The 26119-nt window shown below is 45.0% G+C and overlaps 1 protein-coding gene across 3 annotated transcripts in view; it reads left to right on the top strand.

The window, feature by feature from the left end:
• The window catches only part of ZNF407 (zinc finger protein 407), a 459316-nt gene that overhangs the window by 390136 nt on the left and 43061 nt on the right, over positions 1–26119 (top strand). Inside the window, exon 9 of one of the 3 annotated variants that reach the window (XM_047086266.1) lies at positions 5827–7698. The exons of the other annotated variants lie outside the window; for them this stretch is intronic. Coding sequence (XP_046942222.1) covers positions 5827–5996 — 170 coding nt within the window. The 3' untranslated portion in view covers positions 5997–7698. Of the gene's footprint in view, positions 1–5826; positions 7699–26119 lie in introns of those variants that run through there. 3 annotated transcript variants of the gene reach the window in all.

Here is a 26119-nt window from a genome sequence, read left to right as displayed (position 1 = left end):
CTCATGCACAAAAGGCAGGTGCTCTGATTTCATTACTCAGCCTCAGTACACAGGGAGTGAATAGCTTGGAAAATGATTCTTTTAATATGGGATTTAGAATTAGGTTACAACTTCTGTTGATGAAGAAAATGTGAGGATCCGAACGGACATTAGACATTTTAGATTAGAAAGAGGAAAGGAAAGTAATGAGTCTTATTTCTAAATGAATTTAAAAAGCAATCTGATTTTAGTTCGAGCAATGCCGAGAAAATAAAATAAAAACTATCGTACTTTATTTACTAACCAATGAATTGAATTGTCTGCCTTTTATTACAGATATAAAGTAAAGACTATGAAGAGACAATCATTTTTGTAGCTATCAGACTTTCAGCAACATATCTCTTGTGGTTTAAATAACAGATAGTTTAAGTGTTTTTCCATTACCTTTGTGTAAATGAAAAATGCATAAAATATTTTAACAAGGCAAAGTAATCCAAGGAGATTGTTATTTTGCGTTACAAATTAGGTTATTTCTGTCATAAAATTAAAGAAAAAAAATCAACGTTAGGACATTTCAGCTTAATATCATTTACTAGAAGGAACATGTAACAGATTTAATGAGCTAGCAGGGTCACCTGAATCCAGCTGTTCCCGACCAGCTTTATGAAACCGAGAACGCAGCTAGCAGTGGGAGGTAAGCATTATTACAAGCTCTCGAGGAGTTACAAAATCGATTTCTGCTTGAATGAATTAATTTAGATTATCAATTTATAACCAGCTACACGAATCCCATCAACTCAACAATTCAGTGAATGATCAGGTTCAACCCTCGTAAGAGCTTCACAATTAGGGGCCTGCGCGGCGTCTGCGGGTCCCGCCCGCCCTGCCGCGCGGCTAACAAAGTTATGGCCGAACAGAAGGGGAGGGGGTGTTCGCTTAGGGGCGCTGCGGACGGAAAAGGTAGCATCTTAAAAAATAAAGGAAGAAACGACCGTGTGTGTGTGTGTGTGTGTGTGTGTGTGTGTGAGACAGAGAGAGAGACAGACAGACAGACTTGGGGATTTTGTTCTCTGAGCCATTTCGACCCCATGAGAGGGTCATCTTGACCATCCCGGCTGAATCTAAAATTCACCGAGTTTGGGACGTTAACTACTGACCTAGGCCCCGTTACGGGTGCTGTGTCAGCCACGGCCGCTTTCTTGTCCCCGAAACCATGAAGGTTGGAGCTGTAAGCATTTGTTTCCCGCGTGAACACGGGCTGGGCCTGTTCCTCGCCTTCCCCCTCGCAGGCAGCTCCTTTCCATCCTGCTCCCACCTCGCGTCTGTCCCCTGCGCCGTCGCTGACAGCAAGTCGGGGCTGACACGTGGCCGACTTGGCCCTGCCTCCCTCCCCGCTGAAGTTAGGGTGTGAGCGCTAACGTCGTTTGCAGTCGTGTCACCACCTACAACCGCTGGCTCCTGTGGCCGCCGCCCCCACCCCACCCCGGATCCGGGCGGCGTCCTGGACCTCCCTGCGGCCCCACCCGGCCGGCCGGCCACTGACCTTGACCAGGGCGGTCTCTGCGTCTCCCAGGAGCTTCTTAGAGGCAGTGGCTTCAGACAGACACGCCTGACGTCGTGCGACTCCACAACTAGCCCCACGCGGGTACGGCCCTTCTCTTGTCTGCCGTGAGGACCTCACTTCTTCCCAAGACGGTTTTCCTACCAAATCTTAACTGGCCCTATTACTCTTGACTGATCTCCATTGTTTCCTGGAACCCTACCACCTTCCGCACCTGCGCATCTTGCGCTCCTCACCCCCACGTTCATCGCTGGGGGTCATCTCTGCCGGGCGTGTGAGACTCGTGTTCTCTCCACCGTCCAGGTGAGGAACCCGGGTGCCAGCGATCAGTCGGGACTGGCACCTGGGACTCTCGTCCCCACGGTCCCTGCTGTGGCAGAGCTGGGATTTGAACACAGGCCTTTAAGGGCCTATTTAACCTTTGTTTCTGTGGGGTAGTGTTTCTGTCCATCTTCTTTCTCCTGGGGCAGGGACGGTTTTGCTTCCTCTTCTTGACCCGATCCATCGGCCTGGCTCAGCAAAGGCCAAGTAAAAGTGCTAAACAGAATTACTTTTCGAATGAAGTAAACCGCTTGTACCTAGCCCCTTTCTTCTGTGTCTTTTAGCCCTGCCTCTGCCTCTTGCCTCCTTCAGTGTGGAACGATCCCGTGTCCTTCCACTAGAGGACCTTGCTTGGTCAGAGCATCTGTATCTGTGTTCTCCTCCTGTCCAATTTTCCATAAAATTCGTTGCTGTCCCCTGCCCCCCCCCCATAAAGTTCCTGTCTCCTTTTTTATACATTACACTTAGATCATTACTTATTTTTACTGGATTCTCTTAGGTTTGTTTTTGCTGTGTACTTGTCTGGACCTTTTGGATTTTGAACCAGGTAAATATATTGTCTATTCAAAAGTAACTAATTTTAAAAGGCCTGATAGAATCCTAGCTCGGAAGATTCTTAGGAGAATCAAAAGAGAAAATGGTTGTAAAGGTGCTTAGCAGTCTGTACAGTGATTAAAGTGTGAAGGGTGAGTGTCACTCAGCTGTCACCGCCGAGTCACAAGGCTGAGTGAGTTGTCTCTTCCAAGGCACAGCCTCTTTGTCTCGGTTCGTCTCACAGCATCATCAACCCAGCGTGATTTAAACCAGCGTGGGTTCCAGAAATAAAAGCTCTGTGCGTGTCAGAGTTCTCCTCAGATAACTTCACACTGGAGGAAAATTCTGGCCTGTCGTCACGTGGCTAAGCTGTAACTATGCTAGCAAGTCGCCATTGGGTTTAAGTTCACAAAAGACCCACCCACATTTACTCTTTGATTTTGCGCCCTTTTTTTCTGCTGGAAGTTTTAGTCTGCTTTATTAATGGAAATATCGTGTTCGCTATGTAGTTATAATTAATATTACCCACCTACCCTGTGATCGACCTTATGCTTAAGAGCGTTGCGGGACACGGGTAAGCATGAGCTCAGGGTGCTTCCATTAGAATGGCGATACGTGTGCTCAGAAGACCCTTGGAGAATGATTACAGTAATCAGAATGATGACGTCAGCACCAGGTTAAGGTACTCATGGCCTTTTGTACGATGTGGAAGATGTCCCCTGAGATTCTGTCCCTCTTCCACCCCCCATCCCAATGTGCTTTATTTGTTGTCGCTTCCGGAATTGTCTTTTTGCAGTCCCCATGAAAAGTGGATCGTTTCTGTTCAGAGTCCTCAATGCCCATTGTGTGAGGTCCTACCAGACCTGAGCTCCACTGGGCAGAACCAGGCCTTCGCCGTGTTTGTTTCTTTTAGTAGCTAACAGAGTTCCTACCACAGAAGGAAAAAGGAAAAGGGCAGTTGGGGGGTGGGGAGGGGGATACCTTGGAAATATGTGCTGTAACAGTAGGAGTTCAGCACCGAGAGATCAGCACAGGTGGATCAGTGAGAAAGGCTCAGTGAAGGAAGCAACGCATGACTTCCGTAATGTGTGTCGTGTGCTATAGAAGAGAGTGGAATCCAAAGCTCATAGAGCCAGCCTTCCCTTTTCCTTACAGAAATGTAAACCGTATATTCACGTTTGCGTGCATGAAATGCACACAGGGTTCTGAAGAGCGACTGACATTTTACACTGCAGGTACCTGTATTGTTTGAATTATTCCAGAGTTGTGTATTCATGTGAAACTTTTTTTTTAAGTGGGAAAGAGAAAAATTGACTTAATAAGAAGAGGAAGATTGAGAAGAGAGGTAAATGGAATGGGGAATAAATTAAGCAAAAGCTTAGGCAGTTGGTAGTTTTGTGGGAATAATGAATGTAATCATTAGAGTCTGAGAAGGTTTGGGGAGTAAGAAGTGGAACGTAATAGTATAACTGGAATATCATGATATTATGAAATGCTTCTGAGCTGGCATTGAACTGAGAACCTTAAGGTGTTATCATAAACTTTGAGCCCGAAAGTTACATATTTTACGGATTTCTGTTAGAGAAGAGCTTTCTTTTTCTTTTTTAAATTACACACCATCGTTAGATAGCAGTTAACAGCCTTTCTGTGCAAAGAGCCAAAATTTTAGGCTAAGTAGGAACGAAGAGCACCAATTGTTAAGGTACCAACACAAAGATACTTTAGATAGTAAAGCACGAGAAGTAACAAATGTGAAAGGAAAACTATATTTTATACATAACAGAATCATTTCTAAGTTATCCGAAATACAAAATATGCATCTTCAACCCTGGTTTTCTTTCCCCGCCCCCAATCCTGATTTTCAGTTGTAGAAAGGAGGAGGAGGGATTCTGTTTTCCCAGGCCCTGTAATGTAGCATCATCAGATTTAGCAAATAAAGATGCAGGACATACGGTTCGATGTGAGTTTCAGATACACGACAAATAATGCAGTATTTAGGACATACTAAAAAAATTCCCTCTTGTGTGTCTGAGATTCACATCGAACTGGGGCCCTACAGGTTATGGGGTGACTCTCACGCTATTGCTTCTGCCCCCCTGCAGAACCCATACCCAGACATTAGTGACAGTAGCAACAGAGAAGTCGACATTTCAAAAGCGTATTTTGCGAAGATGGAGCAGAGAATGGAAACCGAAGCGTGGTAGATGGCGTGGTTACCGAGTCCGTCATTGGACCAGTGGCCCTCGCTTGGGGGTGGTTTTCCCCCTGGGGACATTTGGGGGGCGGCGCTGCTGCCGGGCACCCCACGGGGCACAGGACGGCCCCGCGGCAAAGAGCGTCTAGTCCAGAGTGCCTCGGTGCCGGGCCGAGGAATCCCGCCCCGGGCCGTTGAGGGAAGCGGACACGAGCCACTCGCGTCCCAGCCTCTGTGTGAGGCCCCTCGCTCTTCTGGGCCTCCGTTTTCTCAACTGCCAGTTGTCCCGCATTAACAGAAACAGAAGGGGGACGAGCGAGCCCTCGTCCCCCGCTCGGCCCGTGCTGGGTCCTGGTACGGGTGTGGAGCGCGTGCCAGAGCTCACGGTGAGCGTGCACGAGTGTGGGCGGGCGGTGAGCGTGGACGAGTGTGCGCCGGCGTGAGCCTGGACGGGTGTGAGCGGGCGGTGAACATGGACGGGTGTGCGTGGGCGAGTGTGAGCGGGCGGTGAACACGGATGGGTGTCCGCGGGTGAGCGTGCACAGGCGGTGAGCGTGCACGAGTGTGGGCGGGCAGTGGGCGTGGACGAGTGTGCGCCGGCGTGAGCCTGGACGGGTGTGAGCGGGCGGTGAACATGGACGGGTGTGCGTGGGCGCGTGTGAGCGGGCGGTGACGGAGCCTCGGCCCGCCCGGCCAGCTGGTCACCCAGCCCTCTTAGCGTCCTGCGCTCCTTTCTGTCGAGAGAGGCCTGACTCTGCCGTCCACGCGGAACAGTGTTTCCCCTCCCCCCACCCCCGCCCGCTGTCTTCTAGCAGCTTGTCGGAAGGTCAGCCTAATACCTTGACTTGAGCTTCAACGTCGCAGTGCGTGCTTTGTTGTCGGAACACAAAGCTGCGGATTCTGTTTTGTTTTTATTTGAAAGTAGACGTGGTACTTCCATAAGCCACATCGACTCCATGCTCCTGAAAACACTATAGCTTTCCTGAGTGAAACATATTCCAGTTATTTCAAATAATTCTTTTGAAAGCCTAAATAAGGGTGGCTCGTGGTTGTGTTACTGTTCACATGGAAGGAGTGCTTTCCTGGCAGATGGTGTCAAGAGTCACGTTGCGAGTTTACTTCGCGAGTCGGAGTTACCCCTTTTTACTCAAAATGAGCCACCGTGGCTCTGTTTGACAGCTCTGGACGGACGTACACAGAACTTGCTAAACTGCCCTCTTGCCCTCTTTCCTTCAAGGAGTGTATTTTTACATCGTTAATGGACAGGAGTCGCTTGCAGTGCTTGGACCAGCTCTTGTAGGCTTGGAGAGGGTTCTGCAGAGCGTTCAGAACCTGCTTCAAAAAATAACTGGGAAGATCAGAGAAACGACTGTTGAAGGGAACCCCTTTCCTGTTAACTCTTTGTGACAGTTCTGCAGGAAAAAAGTAACTTCTATCATTTAACCATTTTTGTTAGTGTTGAGTGAAGGCATTCCACAAACAACCAATGGGAAGTTCCTCGGATAGATCCAGACCAGTGCATTTAAATCCCATTCAGGCGACAACGGGAGGGTTTCTAGGGCACCACAACCACGCAGCCGCCTGGCCCCTCACCTTCGTGTTGTTTGCCCCAAGGACACACGCTGTGTTCTCTGTGTCGTGCCTTCCCCTGTGGGATCCAGTTCGCATCAGATCCTTGTTAGCGGGTGAGATGGCCACAGTGGTTACACTGATTCAGCAGTCGTCGTAGGGAAGGCACAGCCTCAGGGCCCGGCCACTCCCTGCAGGGGCGCGTGGCGCCGTCACCCAGCAGCTCTGGCCGCCCCGCGGCACCAGCCGGCAGGTTCCAGCGGACGGGACACACACCCTGCGGACCCGGCCGCGTCCTGGCCGCTGCTCGTGGCCCACGGCCCCCGGCCCCCCCGGAGGTGGTATGGGGCAGAGAGCAGTGAAGTCCACGAAGTCCACGAAGCAGGCCTCACGTGGACGGATTTCTGTTAGCGCCGAGAAAGGGAAGTAACTGTTCGACCGCCTGCCGAACACACTCCCTGCTGGCCCCACCGCCACCGGAGTGTAGCCTTGTGACGTCGTCTCGCCGATGGCCTCAGGGCCGGGGCACGTCATAGCACCTGGGCGAAAGGGCAGTGATGAGAGGTCCTTCTTCATAGAAGAAGGCCACGTCTGAGAACTAACGAGGCTCTGGCCGTATCCGGCTGGTTCCCGGGGCTAACCTAGGACGGGAGACCATCATTCCATTGCCTTCAGAGCTGAGAACGAAGAATGCATCTTCCTGTTGCCGTGGCTTATCTCAAAGGCCATTCTCCGTCACTCTCAGTTAGCACCCTGTGTTGGGGAGAGTGACAGAGCAATGAAGAAGCTAACTCCCTGCAAGAGCTGCCTCCTCGTGCAATAACGGTGGCCGTATCGGGAGGGGCAGAGCCAAGTTCACGTAGCCTTCGTGGCGCGGACGGCTCGCCTTCTGAGAGATGCCTCATCCCCTCGGATTCCACCCTCAGGAATTGTCTCTCAGACTGGAAACCTCAGTGGGGATGGGCTGTCTTCGTGAGTTTCACGATCATCAGCCTTAACCAATATTCGGGGTGCAGAATGAAAGCTGAAATATCTTGTTATTTTTGTTTTACTTCAGCCATAATCAACCCTAATTTTTCAAGCATATGTTTCCATTTTACTTTATGTTGCAAAGCCTCTGGACGCAGTCCCAAGTGCTAAGTGCTCACCTTAACTGCACCTCGTCGAGGTGGTAAATGGCCTCTTCGCAGCTGACTGCGGTTAGAGACAGCTTCCGGCAGCGGCGGGGATGGGCAAATGACCTCGGCTCCTGCGGGCCTCTATCAGCGGTGGTCCACGTTATTGATAGTAGCGAAGATATTGACAGTCTGTGCTTGGAAGGAAAATAGGAGTTTGATATGACATATTGTGTGTCTCAGCAAGACTCATAAATAATTTTGACAAGTTTTTGTATGCATGGGAAAGTCCTTGATTCAGCCTCCCATAAAAATAAACTTCTATTATGGAATGTATTTGTCAAGTGGCTGCTTGATGGATGGAGCTGCGTTTACCCCTTGGCAGTTCGATGAGTTTTAGATGCACAGCTTACCAGAGAGGATTTACGGGTAGTACAGAAATAATTATTCAGTATGAAATGCATAATTCCTGTACCTGAATTTTCATTTTTTATTATATTTTTGTTTCTGTTGCATTTCTGGTCTCTAAAACAAAAGAAGTTGCTTTCTGCGCACCACCCCCCAACCCCCTTGGAGCTATTGTTTGTGGGAGGCTTTATGTTGAACAATCTGATTCAACCCAGACCCTGTCCCAGACTTAGCGGGCATATTTTCATTGAATGGGTAATTTTGGTTTTGTAACTTAAGAGAGATTTACTAAAAACAAAGAAGATAAGCCGTTTGCAAAATTTATTTGTATTAATGGGATTGAGAACTTTGGACATAGATGGTCTTATTTTTCCTGAAGTTATCACAGCTCTTTACTTATTTTACTTATTTGATTGCTCGTCTACATTTCAACTCCATAAAACAGAATTTAACCTTAAATTCTTATCTCCTTACACTAAACTCTGTCTTTTTTTCCTCTGAACTATATTTAGAATTGCTTTCGCATCAGCCATGCACCCTGTAAGTTAGCATCCTCGAATAAGTTAGAAGCTTCGGAAAGTGTTAAACTCCCACGAGCGTATGACCTTGTTGGGCTTGTATTACGTGACGTGGTAGATGGTATCTGGGGGGACGAAGCAGACTCTAACTTGGAGATGCATGTTCGGGAAAACCAGAGTGAACAGTGGGTCCGCAGGAATCTTGATTCTCCGTTAGAACATCGTTCTGGCTTTTCATAAGAATTTCCACTTGCTGAATCTCTATTAAGGTGCCACTTGGGATCCAAATGGGAAGGTGTGGCCAGAGCGGGAGGATAAGCCGGCCAGGCCTGTTTGAGAATGTGGCTCTGAGCTTCTTTGTGTGCTGAGTTCCTGATGCGTGGCTAATGTAGTCCTCTGTGCCTTCTCTCTTACTGCTTGAGAGTGGTTTGTTAATCTTACTAGTCTGCAAAATAGCAGCTCCTTCTGGTTCTTTGTTCTATGTTTAATAAATTCTGCTTTTACGTTTTATTTCCTTCCTTGTACTTTTTTGTTTGCTCCGATTTTTTTTTTCCTGATTTTTCTTCTCTTTCCTGATGCTTGCCTGATTTCTGTGCTTTATAGGCACCCACGCTACAGGACCTGAATTTCCCTCTAAGTAATGCCTTAGCTGCAACCTCCAAGTTTTACTATCTAGAATTTCTGAAATCTTTCAGCTCTACATGTTTTCTGATTTCCATTTCCATTTCTTCTTTAATCTCTTAAGCTATTTTAAATTGTTCTTATACTTCCTGATGTTGGTGGGTTTCTAGCTTTTCTACTTGTTACTAGCTTATCACTTAAAGCACTGTAATCGGGAGTGCCTGGGTGGCTCTGTCGGTTAAACGTCTGACTTCAGCTCAGGTCATGATCTAGTGGTCCGTGAGTTCAAGCCATGCATCAGGCTCTATGCTGACAGCTCGGAGCCTGTAGCCTGCTTCAGATTCTGTGTTTCCCTCTCTCTCTGCCTCTCCTCCAGTCTATCTCGATCTCGCTCTTGCTTTAGCTCTCAAGAATAAATAAACATTAAAAATATGTTTTTAAATAAAGCACTGTAGTCAGAAAATGCAGTGTCAAGGCCCACAGAATGAAACAGCTGCTGCCTTCAGGGGGCTCTCGGTCACAAGTAGAGAAGAAAATATGTTAGTAGGTGATTACCCTGCAACACAAGAGGTGCTAGAAGGGAAATTGGTATCAGATGCCACAGGGATGCACGTAGAGGCTCACTCAGCTCTCCGCAGTTGTGCTGTGGAGTTAGAAGCTAGGTTTGGAAAGGTGTTTCCTAGACGGAGAGGTACATGGTATTCTAGGCAGGAGGAGTAATCCTTGCAATGCATGGGCTCCAAGTGGGTAACTTTGGTGTGGCTGCTCAAAGACCATATTTATGTTTGGGAGTATCCGGGGGTGAGGCTGCAATGTCACACTAGGGACAAATTGTGAAGATCGTTGTGTGTGGTGCCGGGGAGGTTAGACGTGAGTGTTGGATGTTGGGGAGCCCTACATAGATTTTAATGATGACCTCTTTGCAAGTCGCTGGAAGGATACAGCAAAGATCTGCCGAATACCTGCCACGTTCCAGGCGCTGCCCCCTGTGCTGCAAGCACAGCCCTACATGGAGACAGAAATGGCCACAGGCCTTGCTGTCCAGTGGAGGAGAAGGGCACTGTCACCATTACACACACGACTTTGTTGTCCAGTTCTGAAGATGCTCTGTAGGAAAAGCACTGGGTCCACGGAGGTCGAGAACTGCGGCATAACCCGACGTGAACGGTTGGGGAAGCTTCCTGAGGAAGCGGCCTGTCCACTCATCTTGGAGGAAGAGCCGCCTGATGGCAGGGCCTGCAGAGGGTGGTCTCGGGAGTGCGAGCATCCCGGTGCACGTTCTCCGTTCCTTAAGACGATTTCCTAGCAGGAGGATCCAAGAGCCATTGATTCCAGAGCGTTGGTACACATTGCCAAGTCGCCCTCCCCTGGACCGCCCCCGCTGCAGGTGCCCGAGAGCGCTGTCTCCCCTCTCACCGTGTGCACACGGCCTTCATTGCCAGCATAGCGGTCTGTCCAGCACACAGCTCTTCGGACTGTTGGTGAGGCTCGCGCTCTTCCAAATGTTCCTTACGCATGTGTGCCGTTGGCTTTGTGAACTCTTCGTCTTTTAACTTCAACAATTTGTTTTATCTTTAAGATAAACATTTAGTGTGATGTATGGCTTCAGTGTCATACCTTCTTATTTCAGGGTTATAGGAGCATTTTGATTACATTCTTTGATTTTTATGGTCTTATTTTTTAAGAATCCAAACCTTCAATCCATTTGGGACATATTTTGGTATAAAGTCTCACCTGAAGATCTAATCTCATTTTCCCCCCAAATGGTTACTTTTCCAATGTATTTGTTGAGTAATCCATGCTTTCCCTCTCTGATTTGAGATGCCACCTTTATCTCATCACTTCCCAGGCATATTTTATTTTCTCCAGATTCTTTATTCTGCTTGGTGCACTAACTCTCTTCTCTCACCACAGGGACCCGTTCTTTTTCTTGCTGCATTGCTATCGTGTTCTCTTTTAATATTGGATAGGACAGATTCCCTTAATTTCTCTTATTTCATGCATTGTTCAAGAGTATACTTTAAGTAAATTGTCATCTTTGTATTTTAAAATTTCCTTTATAGAACACTGTTTCTCACCAGTTACTCCAGCTTTTGATCATTCAACCAGTTATTTTCCCTGTATGGTAAATATTTGGTAGCAGGTGTCTAGAATTTTTTGATTATCGTACTTATATACCATTTATAAAAGAGCTATTTATTTTTGTCTATTTTTCTTATATCAAGCCACTGAACTGTGTCCTATTAGTGCAGAGCTGATTGTTTTACACATCATAGGTAGTCCCATATATTGTAATCCACTGGCAATAAGTGGTAAACAGGGAAATAACCAAACTATAAGTACATAGTTGAGTGAATGAAATAAGCATCCCCCCAGCCCAAATGCATGCGCCCTGTATATCTCCCTAAGAATACACAGTTGGTAACAGACTTATTTTTAAATGTGAACGCCTCCAGGAGAATTAAACCGTGTACTCCTTGTTCAGTAACTTGATTCCTAGCGAAGTGTTGCATAACTTGAAATCACTTTTTATGAAGGTGAATTAGGGAAGAGACTAGGAATTTTATGGCGATGGCAAGCTAGGAGAGTATTTTGTTAAACACTCACTATGGTAGGAACTCTGTTACTCGTCCAATACAACGAACCGTTGTATTCAATACAACGAGTGTTATCCTTATTCCACAGTAAAGCAAGTCCAGACAGATAGTTTTAAGTAACTTTTTCAGGATTTGAAGTCACGTAGTTTGAGTCCAGAACCCAACTGCTAAGCACTGTGCTGTATTGCCAAGAAAGCAGACGTGTCATAGGGCAGAAGTCGTCCGCGGATTTTGTTTTTCATTTTATTGTTTCTGAAATCAGGAATCCCGATAATTTCTTCTAAATCAAGGTCGCCTTTTGCCATCAGTAACGTCTTAGACTTAAAGAGATAAAATAAAAGGTCTTGAGTCCTAAAGGTAGGACTGGTGTAGTAGCAAAAGACAAAAGCATGAGATGGGAGAGTGTTTCTCAGGGGACATCCTGCAGATTTTGTTGTTTGGCTTGGGGCTGTGGCTCCAGCAATTACATCCTGAGAGCCACTGTTGGCGATTTGTTCTTCAGGAATTGGGGGAACTACTGACACGTAGCACAGCACAGTCACAGGGATTATGCTGAGCCTGTGAGGCCATACCTAGGGAACGAAGGACTATATCAATCAATTTATGTGAAATTCTGGAGGAGGCAAGACTAATCTGAGGCTTTAAAAAAAAAAAAAGAAAGAAAGAAATGAGACGGTGGTTGCCTCTGAGTGAGGAGAGGGAGAATGGGAAGGACAGGGAACTTCCTGCAGTGAAAGGTTCGGTTCGGTGACAGAGTGACAGAGCATGGGTTACAGCGGGTGTATCCACTTGTGACAGCAGTACCGTGAGGATTTGCCCGTTCCCATGGGTGTGAATTTTACTTTAAAAAACTGTGGATAAGAGTGTTGAGTGGAGTTGTGAGGGCGGGAGGAGATGAGGATGTTGACGATGGTGGAAAGCGGGGGGCGGGCTCGTAAGGGTGTGTTACTGGCTCCGTGTCCGCACCGGGGAGCCTTTTCCAGCCAGGACCGGCTCACGGGTCTGCAAGGCCCCGCGCCCCCGGGGGGTCCGGCAGCAGCACCAAGGCTGAGCCATCCCATCCGGCCGCCAGCTCCCCGTGTCTGTGTTTCTGATTCCCACACAGGGGGAGGAGGTGAAGGAAGACCGCCTTAGAGCAGGTCTCAAGGCATCTGATGAACTTACTCTGCGAACACAGGCCCTCAGTGTTTCGGTGGAGAAGAGCAGGAGCGCCAGGCCCGGTGCGCACGAGCGGCTCTCGTCCGTGGCGTAGCCGCCGTGCCCGTGTCGGGGGGCAGCCGTCCCCAGAGTCCCCCGGCTGGCGTCCCCGGGCGCCGACGAGTGCCATCCCGACCAGCGAGTCCGCCAGCTGCGCCGCCCCGGGTGCCGCTGCCGAGGCTTCCGGGCTCTGGCGAGTTCTCCAGCCCCTCCAGCCTCTGCTGCCTGCGGCGCCCTGAGGACTCACACCCGAAGGTGGACGGACTCACCCCTGCCTGGAAGGAAGGCCCTTGCTTTTAGAGGGACCCATGACCTAAAAAGTGAAACAAAATAAAACGATGGGTTTGGGAGGGAAACCAGGTGACACAGCAGTGAAAAGCCAAACTTCTTATCCAGCTGGAGCCTATAAACTTGACATATGCCCTTTTACCTGAAAATAGCTTATTCTGGAGACGTGTGGGAATTTGGATAGTGACCAGTGAGGAAGAGGGACAGTGACCGGGACTGTGACACAAAACTGCAGACCAGAGGTCGCTTTCCCAGGGGGGCAGGGGCCCACACACTTACACTTGGGGTGAAGCGGCCAAAAAGTTTTGTGGGCAATTTACCCTGTCACTGGCAGAAAGACCCTAAATGAAAATGGGACCAGGGACCTCCCGGAGTTTAGACAGGAGCAGCTTGGGCAGGAAGGACACGGATCTGAACCAGGCCCTTGAGAAGGAGCACCCCCAGCGAGGGTCAGCAGTAAGACCCACAGGAAGGCACACTTGGGGGCACGGAAGGTTCGCGTTGGGGTGTTATAGGAGGTAAGATGCGGTGGCCTCGATGAGGCAAGAGCTTTGCCTGCCTGACATTTTTCAGCAGGGAGAGGATGGCAGGAGGGTAAATGTGAGGAACGTGATTGATAAAAAGACCTTCTTGGATCTCACTTCCAAATTATTTGAACTAATTAATTAAAAGTTATAATTCAAACCCATTTGCTGCCAAACACCTGGAGCCTTCCTTGCACTTCGTATTCCTCTCTGGCTTGCACGTAAGGCAGCCTTCACCTGTCGCTGATGAGTTACACTCGCAAACTGACGTACGAGTACATTCAAACGGAGAGCGTGATGAGTGCAAACCTTGCAGAAACACTGGCGCCATCTGAAACCGCCTCGTGGCGGTGTTTCTTGGGCTCCTGTAGATGCCCCTGTCGTGGCAGCAGCCCAGTTCTGACCGTGGGTTTGCAGAGGGACAGGGAGAAACACGGGGTGACTTGCAAGGATCCCCGGTTCCTCCTCTGCCTGCTCCTGCCGGTGAGATTCGCCGAGAGACAAGCAGGGACGTGCTTTCCACCGGGCTCCCTGAGACCAGCCAGTTAAAGTGCTGTGTTGGAGGTGTGCCCGGGTGACGTGGCCGTGCACACACTTGTGTGGGCTTTAGTGGAGCAGAGGAGGTGGACGGCTCACAGCAGAGTCGTGTGCACGACTGACGAAGCCTACGGCGGGGTCCTGTGTCACCAGCGCAATAAATGGGTCACTCTGGGTGATTTTTCTAGCACCTCGGGGCCTCGTGCCCCTAGAGTTGCAAACTTTGTTCCCGTAATGTTTGCCGTATCTTCGTGGCCGGGAATGAGTGTGTTTTGTATCCCAACCGCTTACACGGTGAGGTACGGTGAACCCGCCATGCTGGCAGTTTCCGTCCCAATGGAGTCGGCACCAGTTGTTTGAACGCTGTGGGTGGATTCCTAATTCCTCCCACGTGGACCCACAAGGAATGACTCCTGCCACTCTCTTGTTTCCCCTGAGGACGGGGGAGTCCTTTTTGCTGCACACACATCTCTGTGTATTGGAGTGATATACTGGTTTCACACGCCTCCCAGTTATGGGTCTGTCTAAATGGTATTTTCCTTAAGGAGAAGCACCAGTTTGGACAGCAGACAAGTCTTTTGTCTATGACACACCGCTCTTTCGTGCTAACAGAGAACAGTCCCTTGCCAGGCACCATCAAATCCTCATAAAAATAGCAGAGAACTTGGGGCGCCCGGGTGGCTCAGTCGGTTGAGCGTAGGCTCAGGTCACGATCTTGCGGTTTGTGAGTGTGAGCCCAGCGTCGGGCTCTGTGCTGACAGCTCGGGGCCCGGAGCCTGCTTCGGATTCTGTGTCTCCCTCTCTCTCTGCTCCTTCCCTGCTCACACTCTGTCTCTGTCTTAAGAATAAAAATAAAAATTACAAAAACAAAAAACAAAAAATGGAGAACTCGGCACCCCCGAATGGCCCGAAGGAAGCTGTACTTCATCTGTGTCAGGCCGTGAGCAGAGAACCTGACGGGAGCCAAGCACCTAGTACACTGGTGTGAAATTAATGGGTTAAGCCACTCCTGGTGTGTGCTCAGTTTTCATTTTCCTTATTAGGTATTTGTAATTTACCAAATAATTGACTTGTAACAAGTGAAACAGCACCAACACAAATGAAGAAAAAGATCACATCTCACACCCACGAATTATCGTTCACAGCTCGGTACGTACCACACCTTCGTACAGGAACGAAAGCATGTGTCCCTCATCGCTGTTTATGGAAGGGAAAGGATGTAATACTATACGCATGATTCTGTAATTTGCTTTTATCCTTTAGATCGGTAGATAAAGATCAAATTATTCATCTGAGTAAGTGCACAGCATATAGCGGTGTGATATTCACCGTTCATAGTTTATTCACCATTTCCCTTAGACATGGACGTTTCTTTGCCTCTGCAGATGGTGCTGTGTTAACTGTCGCTGCACATGAAAAATATCTGTGCTCACAATGACACGAATCCGAGCGGTAGAGGAAAAGAAGATAGTAAGGAAGTATTGATCCATCTCACTATTTTTCCAAAGTCAGAACATACTTGGAAGCAGCACTTAATGCATATTTGTTGAATGAAAGAATAAATCCTGAATTTTTCATCTCCATATTTTTAAATTATCAAGTAGAGTCCACTTAAATGGCACCATTTCATAAACCGAATACGTCTTAAACTTGCATTGTAATTCCGCTTTGAAAAGGCTTCCAAGAAGAAATTACAAACTATGGGGCCAATCTGGTATATTTGTTTGAAATACTTTGTCAGTTTTGCCCAGTGACAAATGGACTTTTTGTGTTTGGGAAGGTTTTTTAATAGCTCGGTAAAATTTACATAAACCTTTATTAAGAAGTGTGGGATTGGGGCGCCTGGGTGGCGCAGTCGGTTAAGCGTCCGACTTCAGCCAGGTCACGATCTCGCGGTCCGTGAGTTCGAGCCCCGCGTCAGGCTCTGGGCTGATGGCTCGGAGCCTGGAGCCTGTTTCCGATTCTGTGTCTCCGTCTCTCTCTGCCCCTCCCCCGTTCATGCTCTGTCTCTCTCTGTCCCAAAATAAATAAATAAATAAATAAATAAATAAATAAATAAATAAATAAATAAAAGAAGCGTGGGATTTAAATTCATACCATGCCTCAATATTTATTACGTGGTATATTAAAACGCTTTTTTAAACCCCCAGCAAGAAGTTCCCACCTGGCCACTGACACATTTAAATGGTAAAGGAAGTGGCTCTCGTGAACACCTGTGACAGCCGTTCACTGTGACAGGCTCCCACCTGTAGACTGTCCCCGACTTCATCCACTTTGTGAGTTAGCCAGGATGAACACCACCACCAGGCTTTCCGACACCGTCAGGACAGACGGGGGGAACTAGCAGGCTCGGGGGGCGGGGCAGGGGATCCGGTGTGTGAGGGGCTTCAGTGATTTATGATTACTTTAACCCCAACGTGTTTCCCAGTTTTCCTGAGCTTTGTAGAAGATGCATAGCAGTGACTTCAAACAAAAGTTATTTTTTCCAAATTATTGAAACTACGAATTAGGCTAGTAATAATAGAAAGGTTAGCAGCAGATACTCCCCATGATCTCCACGGATCATGCATCGTAGTAGAATTTGTTCTAAAAACCTCTGGGGTTGAACAAGGATGAAGGGGAAAAAATCTTAACTTGGTTGTGAATTTGCTGTTTTGCAATTCAGTTTGTTACAGAAATGTTAACCTAATTTCATAATAGAAACGGGGGATATAAATACCTCATTTCATGAGCGGCTTATTTTGTTCATTAAAATAAAACCTGTTTACACTTTAAATACATGCTAGATTCAGCGACTAGCTCCATAGAGAAGTTTCTCTTTTCTTTCTCTCTCTCTCTCTTTTTATTTTCTTCCTCCAAATTGACCCTGTATCTAGCTACAGAAGAGGCCCGTTTTTTTCATGGCTCCTAGAAGGTCCGGCCTATGACATCACAACCCTGGACACCAAGCGCATGACTCTGCAAGGGGAGAAGACCCTGCCTGGTGCCCGTAGTTGGAGACTTTTCCCCCTAATGTTCGCTATATGTATTTAGCCTATAATTGAATACACAGCCATGTTGCTGTGCTGCAGATTGCCTACGTGGGAGTCAGGATGCATATTTAATGCCTGATTTAAAAAGAAAAATGGATGCAGTGACATGTGGGCAATTTTAGGAAAGTGTGTTCCGTGTAAATTCAAATAAAGGTTTGGGAGAAACTCGTTTTTCTCTTTCTTAGTGAAGACGTGATGTTTCACAGCAGGAATTGTTGTAGATCCATATTTATTAAGTGATGAGTAGTTGTTTTTTTCCTTTGCACTTTTAATGACAAATTCAAATGGCAGCAGAGAAAAGAATCCCTCCTTACTTTGGAGCACACCCCTTCCTTCCCTCCTTTATCCCTCTCGAATAAAAAGCCCCTAAAAGGCTTTGTCTGAAAGAGAAAAACATGTGGTTTAGTTACCGGAGGAAAGAAAGCCAGCAGAAATGTTCTCTGGATTTCTGCCCGTGAAGCAAGGTGAAAACAGAAGCATTCACATTTAGTGAAATGTGTGTTAATTGGAGAGGACTGGTAGCGAGGTTTAAGGGAGCAGAATGTACTCCCTCCAAGTGGAAAGGCGGGAATACCGCCCACCGCCCACTGGCCCTTGCCCTAGCTCTTTGCAGGACCCCCTGGGACCCCTGGAAGCTCTGAGGAAACTGTCCCTAAAGCCCATATACTCTCTAACAATAGAGTAAGTGAAGTGTTCTGTGTGCCTTCTGTTTTTGCCTGTGTGTTTTCTTGACTTCTGCCTTTTGAACTTACAGATAAATGACATCCAGAACATTACATCGGCCCGTTTAGGCTCGGTGCGTCAGTGTGTGCAGTGCTCTTTCAGTTTAGCTGGAGTTCTTGAGGAAATTTGTTCAGTACTCGACATTGCTGTTGCCAAAAAGACTTCAGAATGCGGGTCAAATTCTATAGAAGCCTTTATATTTTCTAAGGAAAAGCCTTGAACTGTATGTAACTGCTACCAGATGAGGGTACTGTGCTTGTTGGGTGCCTGGTCCTGGCCCAGTTAACACGTAGGCAGGGAGGGGGGGTGGCGGGCAGAGCAAGCTGAGAAAATCAGTGTGTTCACCTCGTGTCTCCCCTTATTCCGGAATCGAAAGTTTTGCGTTTTGTAAAGAAAGTAGGTAAGGCTTTTACTAACTCTGAGATTTAGGGGAATTAAGAAATGACAGTTTTCACGTATCGGTTGAGTACCTGGTCACCGACTTGACTCTTCTGGGGTTGGTGCTCCAGACACAGAATCTTTTAGCGCTTCTTCTGTTCTCAGATGGTCCCTTGTCCTTTTCCCTCCTGCTGGCTGACACAAAACACCCCCATTTTCATTTCTTCCAACGGAAGTCGTCTCTGCTACTTTCTTGAAGGTCAAGCCATTTTCTTCTCTCTTTCTTGTCCTTTTATCTCCCTCCAAGTAACTCCGAGTTTGCTTTTAATAAAGATGCGCACAACTGCACATTCTTAACCAAATCGGGGCTTTCATTTCAGATAAATGATTCCTCTAATCTTGCCACTTACCCTCTTAAGTAGTCAGATTCTTTTTCTTTTGACCATTTTTAAACCATCAACCAAAATAAAATATGTGATAAATGAAGTTTAATGTGTTGAGGGTAAGGGACATGAGTTACTTTGTCACCATTAATCTTTTTCATTGACATTTCAAGTACTTTTACTTGTTTTTTCTTTTTTTTTTAATCCAAGCTGAAAGTAAAACTTAAAGATGATTTATCCCTATTGCTGTTTTTTCTTTCTTTACAACTTGGATGACTCGAACAGGACCGTGCAGATGAACAGGAAGTCAGTTTTGGGGTGTTCCGCTTCAGCAATAGTAACTACTCCACATCAGTGAGTTGGAAATTTCATAGTAACTGAAGAAACAGACCTCCTGTTATCTGGTTTCAAGAATCGAGACACACGGCGTGCGTGTCACACATTCTACCGTGGAACTTAATGGAGTCAGAGGAGATTGTCTTAGTGCAAGTACTACACCATACATTTCCTTCCCCTGTATACTCTATGAACCCGTAGATTTAGGAGAGAATACCAGTGTTTCCCTTTTGCTTTTGCTGTTGTTCAGAATCACGTGCAAGGGATATAATTTCCAGAATATTTCTGTGTGATCTGAAGACATGTGAAAGAATAGACCTTGAAAGGAAAAACGGAAGGCAATAAGTATTTTGGCCAAAAAAATCACTAAGGAAACGGAGGTAACAGTTATTAGTAATTCAGGTAAGTCTCTATCGTGCGTACACTTACCTCAGCAGCCAGGTATCGATGCTTATACTTACTGAATCTAACACTCATACACTGTGCGAAAACAAGGTGACATATAATGAGCAATAAAAAAAAAAAAAAAAAGAAATATTCCTAGATCTCCCAACTGGTTCTGAGTAAATGAGATGTGCTGCAGTTCAGGGAAAGAAAACAACGTGGAGTTGTCTAAAGAATTATATGAAGATAATGGAGAGTTTATATATATATGTTCTTTATTGATCATTCACAGAACTTCGGGTTTTCTAGCTAGATTGACAGCTGAGTTATTTGCCCATCCCTAGTGACTGACAACAGGTAATGGAAAGGCTTTTACCATGATATAACAGCACAGAATATTTCCTAATTTACGACTGCCGTTCTCATCAAAAGGACCCCAGCAAAAAACACGAGATTTATCACTTCAATTACTGGAATTTCACATTTCGTTTAGGGAGACATGTTTCTGTAATGTGACAGGCTTTACAGATCTTGAACTTCTTCAGACATTGCAGCTATCAGGGTAATCGGAGAGAGAGATAAATGAAAACAGTTGTTATACTTTTATAATTTTTGATGGCGTCTACTGGCAAGAAACGAAACAGACCATCAATGGTGGTCTTGGCTGTGTCCTATGTATTTTCAAAAGCTTTTGTTGTTGTCGTCAGATTAAAAAAAAACAAACAAAAACTAAAGCTTTTAAATATGAAAGTGGAGAGGAACTAGATTTAAGCCATTAAAATATTATAATTTTAAGTGGAATTTTTTGGTATTATGATTTTGAGTGGTGCCAGAAAGCCCATACAAGGAAAAATATTACTAGAAGCCATGTATTTATGAACATTAAAATGATGGACGTTTATTCGCTTCAACATACAGAGCAAGAGGTCTCTTCTGTGAGTCAAAACCTTTGTCTTTTCCTGGTTCACCTACTTGATAGCTAGAATCTTGGTTTTCTCATTTTATTTGGGACTGATTTCTAACTTCTTAAATTTTCTTAAATTAGTTACTTAAAATACCTGGTTGGGGCGCCTGGGTGGCTCAGTCGGTTGAGCGTCCGACTTCAGCTCAGATCGAGATCTCACGGTTCGTGGGTTCGAGGCCCGCAATCGGCTCTGTGCTGACAGCTCGGCGCCTAGAGAGAGCCTGCTTCGGATTCTGTGTCTCCCTCTCTTTCTCTGCCCCTCCCCCACTTGCATTCTGTCTCTCTCTGTCTCTCAAAAATGAATAAACATTAAAAACAATTTTTTTAAATACCTGGTAACAATTAGACGTTCTTTTGAACTCAAAGCACTAAGTAGTTTTAACTAATTTCAGTATTAGAATCATCACAATGATCACTACTACCTCCGTTGTTAACGTCACTCCTGCTGTGATAGGACGGAGGAGAGGTACGTTTCTGATGCAGGACATCACTGCATTGGTGCCATACTGAACCCAGTGAACTACCCTGACTCCGATGCTGTTTGGAATGATTGCTGTTATGTGACAGTGAGGTTTAATGGCACGGTAAAATTAATAATGTGCTGTATTAATCTCCAACCTGTCCCACCAAAGATATGGAATTTAAGATAAGGATATTGGTTCAACCAAATCGGTTATAATTTTCATCCTGCGAGTTTTCCCTTGGTCTCGTTATGATCAGATCACGTTTTTGTCTTCTGTGTCTGATTCTCTGCCCTAGAATGACGTTACCTTTCTTTCACCCTAGCCTCGGTGCATATTTCTTTTCCGCTCAGAACCCTTCATCTCTTAGTACTCTGCTCCAGCCACACTGGCTTCCTTGCTCTTTCTCAGACATGACAAGCATGCTCTGCCCTCAGGGCCTTTGCACTTACTATTCCTCCCGTACACAGCCATGTGGCTGCCCCTTCTTCTACTTTCAGTCTTTGCTAATGTCACCTTTTCATCCAGGCCTTTTCTGACTGCCGTATTTAAAACCGCAGCCTCCCCTAACCCCACCAGCCCCGCACGGTCCACATGATCCATTCCTGCAGGTGCCGAATCAGAGACTGCTGCATAATGCTTCATCAGATCTGTATTTTGGCTATCAGTACATGCTCTTGGCTCATCTTCAGATATATCTGAAGTCATCTAGAACACTTGTTGTTTTACTTATTTAATTTGTGTTATTTTCCTCTCCTAGAGGAGAAGCCTCATAAGGAGAGGGTTATTCACTGCTGCGTCCCCCTTATCCCAGAAAAGCACCTGGCACTTCCTATGTGTTTAACAGTTCAGATGATTAAAGGAACAGAGGAAGATACAGCATTAAGAATAATCTAGCAAAAGGTCCACTAAGCAAAGTGTAATTAGACTCAAAGACAATGGTGTAAATACAGTTGAGGTGGGAGCATTTGACCCATAGCAGTCCATGGTAAATCGAGAAGAAGAAAAATCAAGTGTAGCATTTGAACAATGTAATTAATAAGATGAGATTAACAAACATATTTAACTTGGCATCATTAAACACAGCATTGACTTTATGATCAAGGTTCCGTGGAAAATGTATGGAACTTGTAATTAGCTTTGAAGGAAATTTTAGTAAATTTAAAAAACCAGGAATTACCAAGTCATACTCTTACTGCAATATGATAAAAATAGAAGTTTAAGCGGAAAAAAGTAACAATCACCTGTAAATATTAAAATACTTTACTATATAATAGGGAAAAAACAAGTAAGTCAAGAATATAGTGGCAGACTATTTAAAAAGGAATAAAAAATAAAACGTCAGAACCTGTAGAAGCTGACTGAAGCTGAACTCAGAAACGCACTCTTAAATGCTTTCATAAATGTTTTTGTTTCTTCATTGAATTCATTCGTTGAATTTCATTCGAAACGGATTTCATTATTATTTCATTCATTTCATTTCTTTCATTCAGAAAGGTGTAAAAGTAAACTGAATTATTTAGAACAATCCAAAGATTTCATTACAGAAAAGGAGAAATAAAATAATTCAGTAAAAGCAGTAATCAGTGACCTAAAAAGCAGAAAAATGAAAATTAATAAATTCAGGATCTCTCAGATAGAAATTAGGCAAACCTGGCAAATCAAGAAAAATATTCCAAATGAAAAATTTATTACAACAATTGATTAAAAGAGGAGAGTGATTTAAAGAAAATAAGCTGTATAATAATGTAAGGTTGACAGGGTTTGAAAATGTCAACAAATGTACAAAAATAAATAGAGACCTGTTTCTCTTTCTTTCTTTCTTTCTTTCTTTCTTTCTTTCTTTCTTTTTTTGTGTGTTCTAGAAAGTTTTATGACATAGGAATTGCAGGTTTTGCAACTTTGAAAACTTTAAATTTTTTGAGCCTCCAGTCTTCTACAAAACACTCCTGTATAATAATTCTTACATGCCCTCCGTGCCTTGTCACTTCCCAGTCTCGGAAACCTCCCAGAATAGAGACCTAAGGTCTTCAATAAAACATAGCAAATACAATAATCTATTCACATACACTTAAAAATCTGTAGCATATTAGATAATCCCTCAATGACATCAGTAGGTTAAATTCAAAAGTCAAATGATTATCTTGATGAAAGGATAAAGGATACAAGAGACATTTGATATAAAACCACTTTCTAATGAGAAAAAAATGAATGAAGGCAATAGATGGTGTTTTTATATTTTCTTTATCCAATAAAAAAATGTGAGGCAGCTAACACAAAATGCATCAACACTACACAACACATAGAATAAAGTCCAGTACTATATCATAAAGGTAAGATTTTTGGAAAGTTAAGGGACATGGCCAGTGATGAGAAACTGACTGCCTGTACTTAGGGGCTGACCGACAGGGTCACTCAGAAGTGCATCATGTAGAACCTTCCCCTCAAAATCAAGATCGAAACAAGATTGCATGTGACCACCACTGTTATTTTAAATAGCTCTGGCAGTTCTGGTTAATAAAAAATAAAATTAGGGACGCCTGGGTGGCTCAGTCAGTTGAGCATCTGACTTGGGCTCAGGTCATGTCTCACAGTTTGTGGGTTTGAGCCCTGCATCGGGCTCTGTGCTGACGGCTCGGAGCCAGGAGCCCGCTTCGGATTCTGTGTGTCTCTCTCTGTCTCTCTGCCCCTCCGCTGTTCATTCTCATTCTCTCTCTCTCTCTCTCTCTCTCTCTCTCTCTCTCTCTCTCTCTCAAATAAACGTTAAAAAAAATTAAAACAATAACATTAAAAATAAAATTAAAACTAAAGTAGGTATACAAAGAGGAGAGTTATTATTTTGCTCATAAATTGTTCTATGCCTAGAAAGTTTTGTGAGAAATTTTGAAAGTATGAAATTTGGTCTGTTTTTTATTTATTTTTAATGTTTATTTTTGAGAAAGAGTGTAAGTGGGGGAGGGGCAGAGAGAGTGAGACAGAATCTGAAGCAGACTCTAGGCTCAGAGCTGTCAGCACAGAGCCCGATGCGGGGCTCGAACTCACAAACTGTGAGATCATGACCTGAGCCGATGTCAGATGCTCAACTGACTGAACCACCCAGGTGCCCCTAAAACTGAAATTAATAGCTCAGTAAAATGGCTGAATACAAGATTAGCATACAAAAATGAAGGACCTTCCTATATTATGGCTATAACCAGGTGTAGAGACATAATCCATTTATAATTCTAACAACAACAACAACAACAAAAAACACTATGACCATTTTAAAAAGTTAATTTCTATATTTTAAAAACAGTTTTGATTGATAAGAAGCTGAATTAGCAAAACGTTTAGTATTTTCCCAATGGGAACATAAGAGTTCTTCTTCCTAGTCTTACTTGTACTTGTAGTTCCAATAAACCCTGAGCAGAAAAACTAAAGTTATAAGATTTGCACCCAAACTTATAGTAATTAAAACAGTGTGCCATGGATGGAGGATGGCAGTGTGACTGTCATTACTGAGTGTCCCCTGTGTCCCAGACACTGATCTCAGAGGTGACATATTGTACATTTAATCCTTGTACCGGCCACAGGAAGTAGATATCATCTCCTTTCAAGATGAGAAAACTGAGCCATGTCTAAGATTTACTAAATGACAAAACCATGATTCAAAGTGAAATACATCTGATATCAAAGCTCTAATAAAGTGTAACAAAGCAAGAGATCAAATAAATTAATCAACAGCAGTCTATTATGTGTAATCAATTATATATGTATATGTATGTATATGTTCTTAACGAGGACTCACAAATCAATGTAGGAGGGGTATACTATTTAATATTTAATAAATTGTGTGAGGCTTAGGATAGCAAATAATCGATTTTATAGAGTATTATGGGACACAGTTCACAAAGATAAATGCTAATTCACTGAAGAGTTAAATATAAAGTATAAAAATTTACATGGGGCGCCTGGGTGGCGCAGTCGGTTAAGCGTCCGACTTCAGCCAGGTCACGATCTCGCGGTCCGTGAGTTCGAGCCCCGCGTCGGGCTCTGGGCTGATGGCTCGGAGCCTGGAGCCTGTTTCTGATTCTGTGTCTCCCTCTCTCTCTGCCCCTCCCCCGTTCATGCTCTGTCTCTCTCTGTCCCAAAAATAAATAAACGTTGAAAAAAAAAAAATAAAGTATAAAAATTTACAGAAATAGAATTGAACAAGTATCAAAATCCTGATGAGGAAACGTCCCCGAATTTTAACCAATAGAAGAAACAACAAAGGAGCAGATGGATAGATTTAGCTATATGATAAGCTAACTTTTGTATGTCCCAAGTTCCCAAAATAAAAAGGGAAGCAGAAGACTGAGAGGGGCACCTGGGGGGCTCAGTCTGTTGAGCATCTGACTCTTGATTTCAGCTCACACCATGATCTGAGGGTTCTTGGGATCAAGCCCGGTGTTGGGCATCATACTGGAGGCGTGGAGCCTGCTTGGAACTCTCTCTCCTCTCTCTGCCCCTCCCCTTGCTCCCGTGCTGTCCCCTTCTGTCTCTCAAAATAAATATTTAAAAAAAGTGGATTGAGAAAATATCGGGGCGCCTGGGTGGCTCAGTCAGTTGAGCAGCGGACTTCGGCTCAGGTCATGATCTCGTGGTTCGTGGGTTCAAGCCCCACATCAGGCTCTGTGCCGACAGCTCAGAGCCTAGAACCTGCTTTGGGTTCTGTTTCCCTCTCTCTCTGCCCCTCCCCTACTCATGCTCTGTCCTTCTCTCTCTCTCTCTCTCTCTCTCTCTCTGTCAAAAATAAACATTAAAAAAAATTTTTTAATGAGAAAATATCTTTCATCAAATAACACATTAACGTTTTATATTTTTTTATATAAAGAGCTCATGCAAATCAACAGGAAAAACACTGCAAACAGTAAGTAGGTAGGTAAAAAAGACAGATCAATCATAAAACAGAAAATACAACTTATAAAGAAACATCTGGAGAGGTGTTCATCATCCTAGTAATTAAACAAATGCAAACTTCATTTTCAAAAGAAAACAGTGATTGTATACTTTTTAGCACACTAACAAAAGAGAAACATGAGGACTTCGATGTAATGTGCATCTGCAGTGGATAATAGTTTTAATTGGCTTTGACTTTTTGGGAAATAACTTGACAATGTGAAACAAGTACCTCAAATTTTCTCATCCTTTGATGTAAGAAAGAGAGAGGGGGTGAAAAAGAAAAATACTTCCCCAGTGCTATTTATAAAAAGCAGCCTGAATGTCATGGGTTGGGAGAAAGATATGTGAACCCCCCGCAGTAACTTTGGATAGCGTTCAGGCATCGTCAAGGGCACGCAGGGTGGTCTGGAGTACTGCTCCCTGGTCAGGCGGACCAGGGTTGAAGCTCTGCAAATGTCAGTCGGTAGCTAGGTGGCCTGGGGCAGCAGCCTCTCCTCTAGACTTGAATTGACTCCTCCGTCAGACGGGGGTAATACTAGAATGTACCGCCTCTCAGAGTTTATGAGTAACAT

This window comes from Lynx rufus, unplaced genomic scaffold, assembly GCF_022079265.1.
Source record: "Lynx rufus isolate CCGP_SWC_20201006 ecotype Redwood Valley unplaced genomic scaffold, mLynRuf1.p SCAF_20, whole genome shotgun sequence".
Taxonomy (NCBI): Eukaryota; Metazoa; Chordata; class Mammalia; order Carnivora; family Felidae; genus Lynx; species Lynx rufus.
Note: the sequence above shows the minus strand (reverse complement) of the source record. Positions and strands in the feature narration are given on the sequence as shown.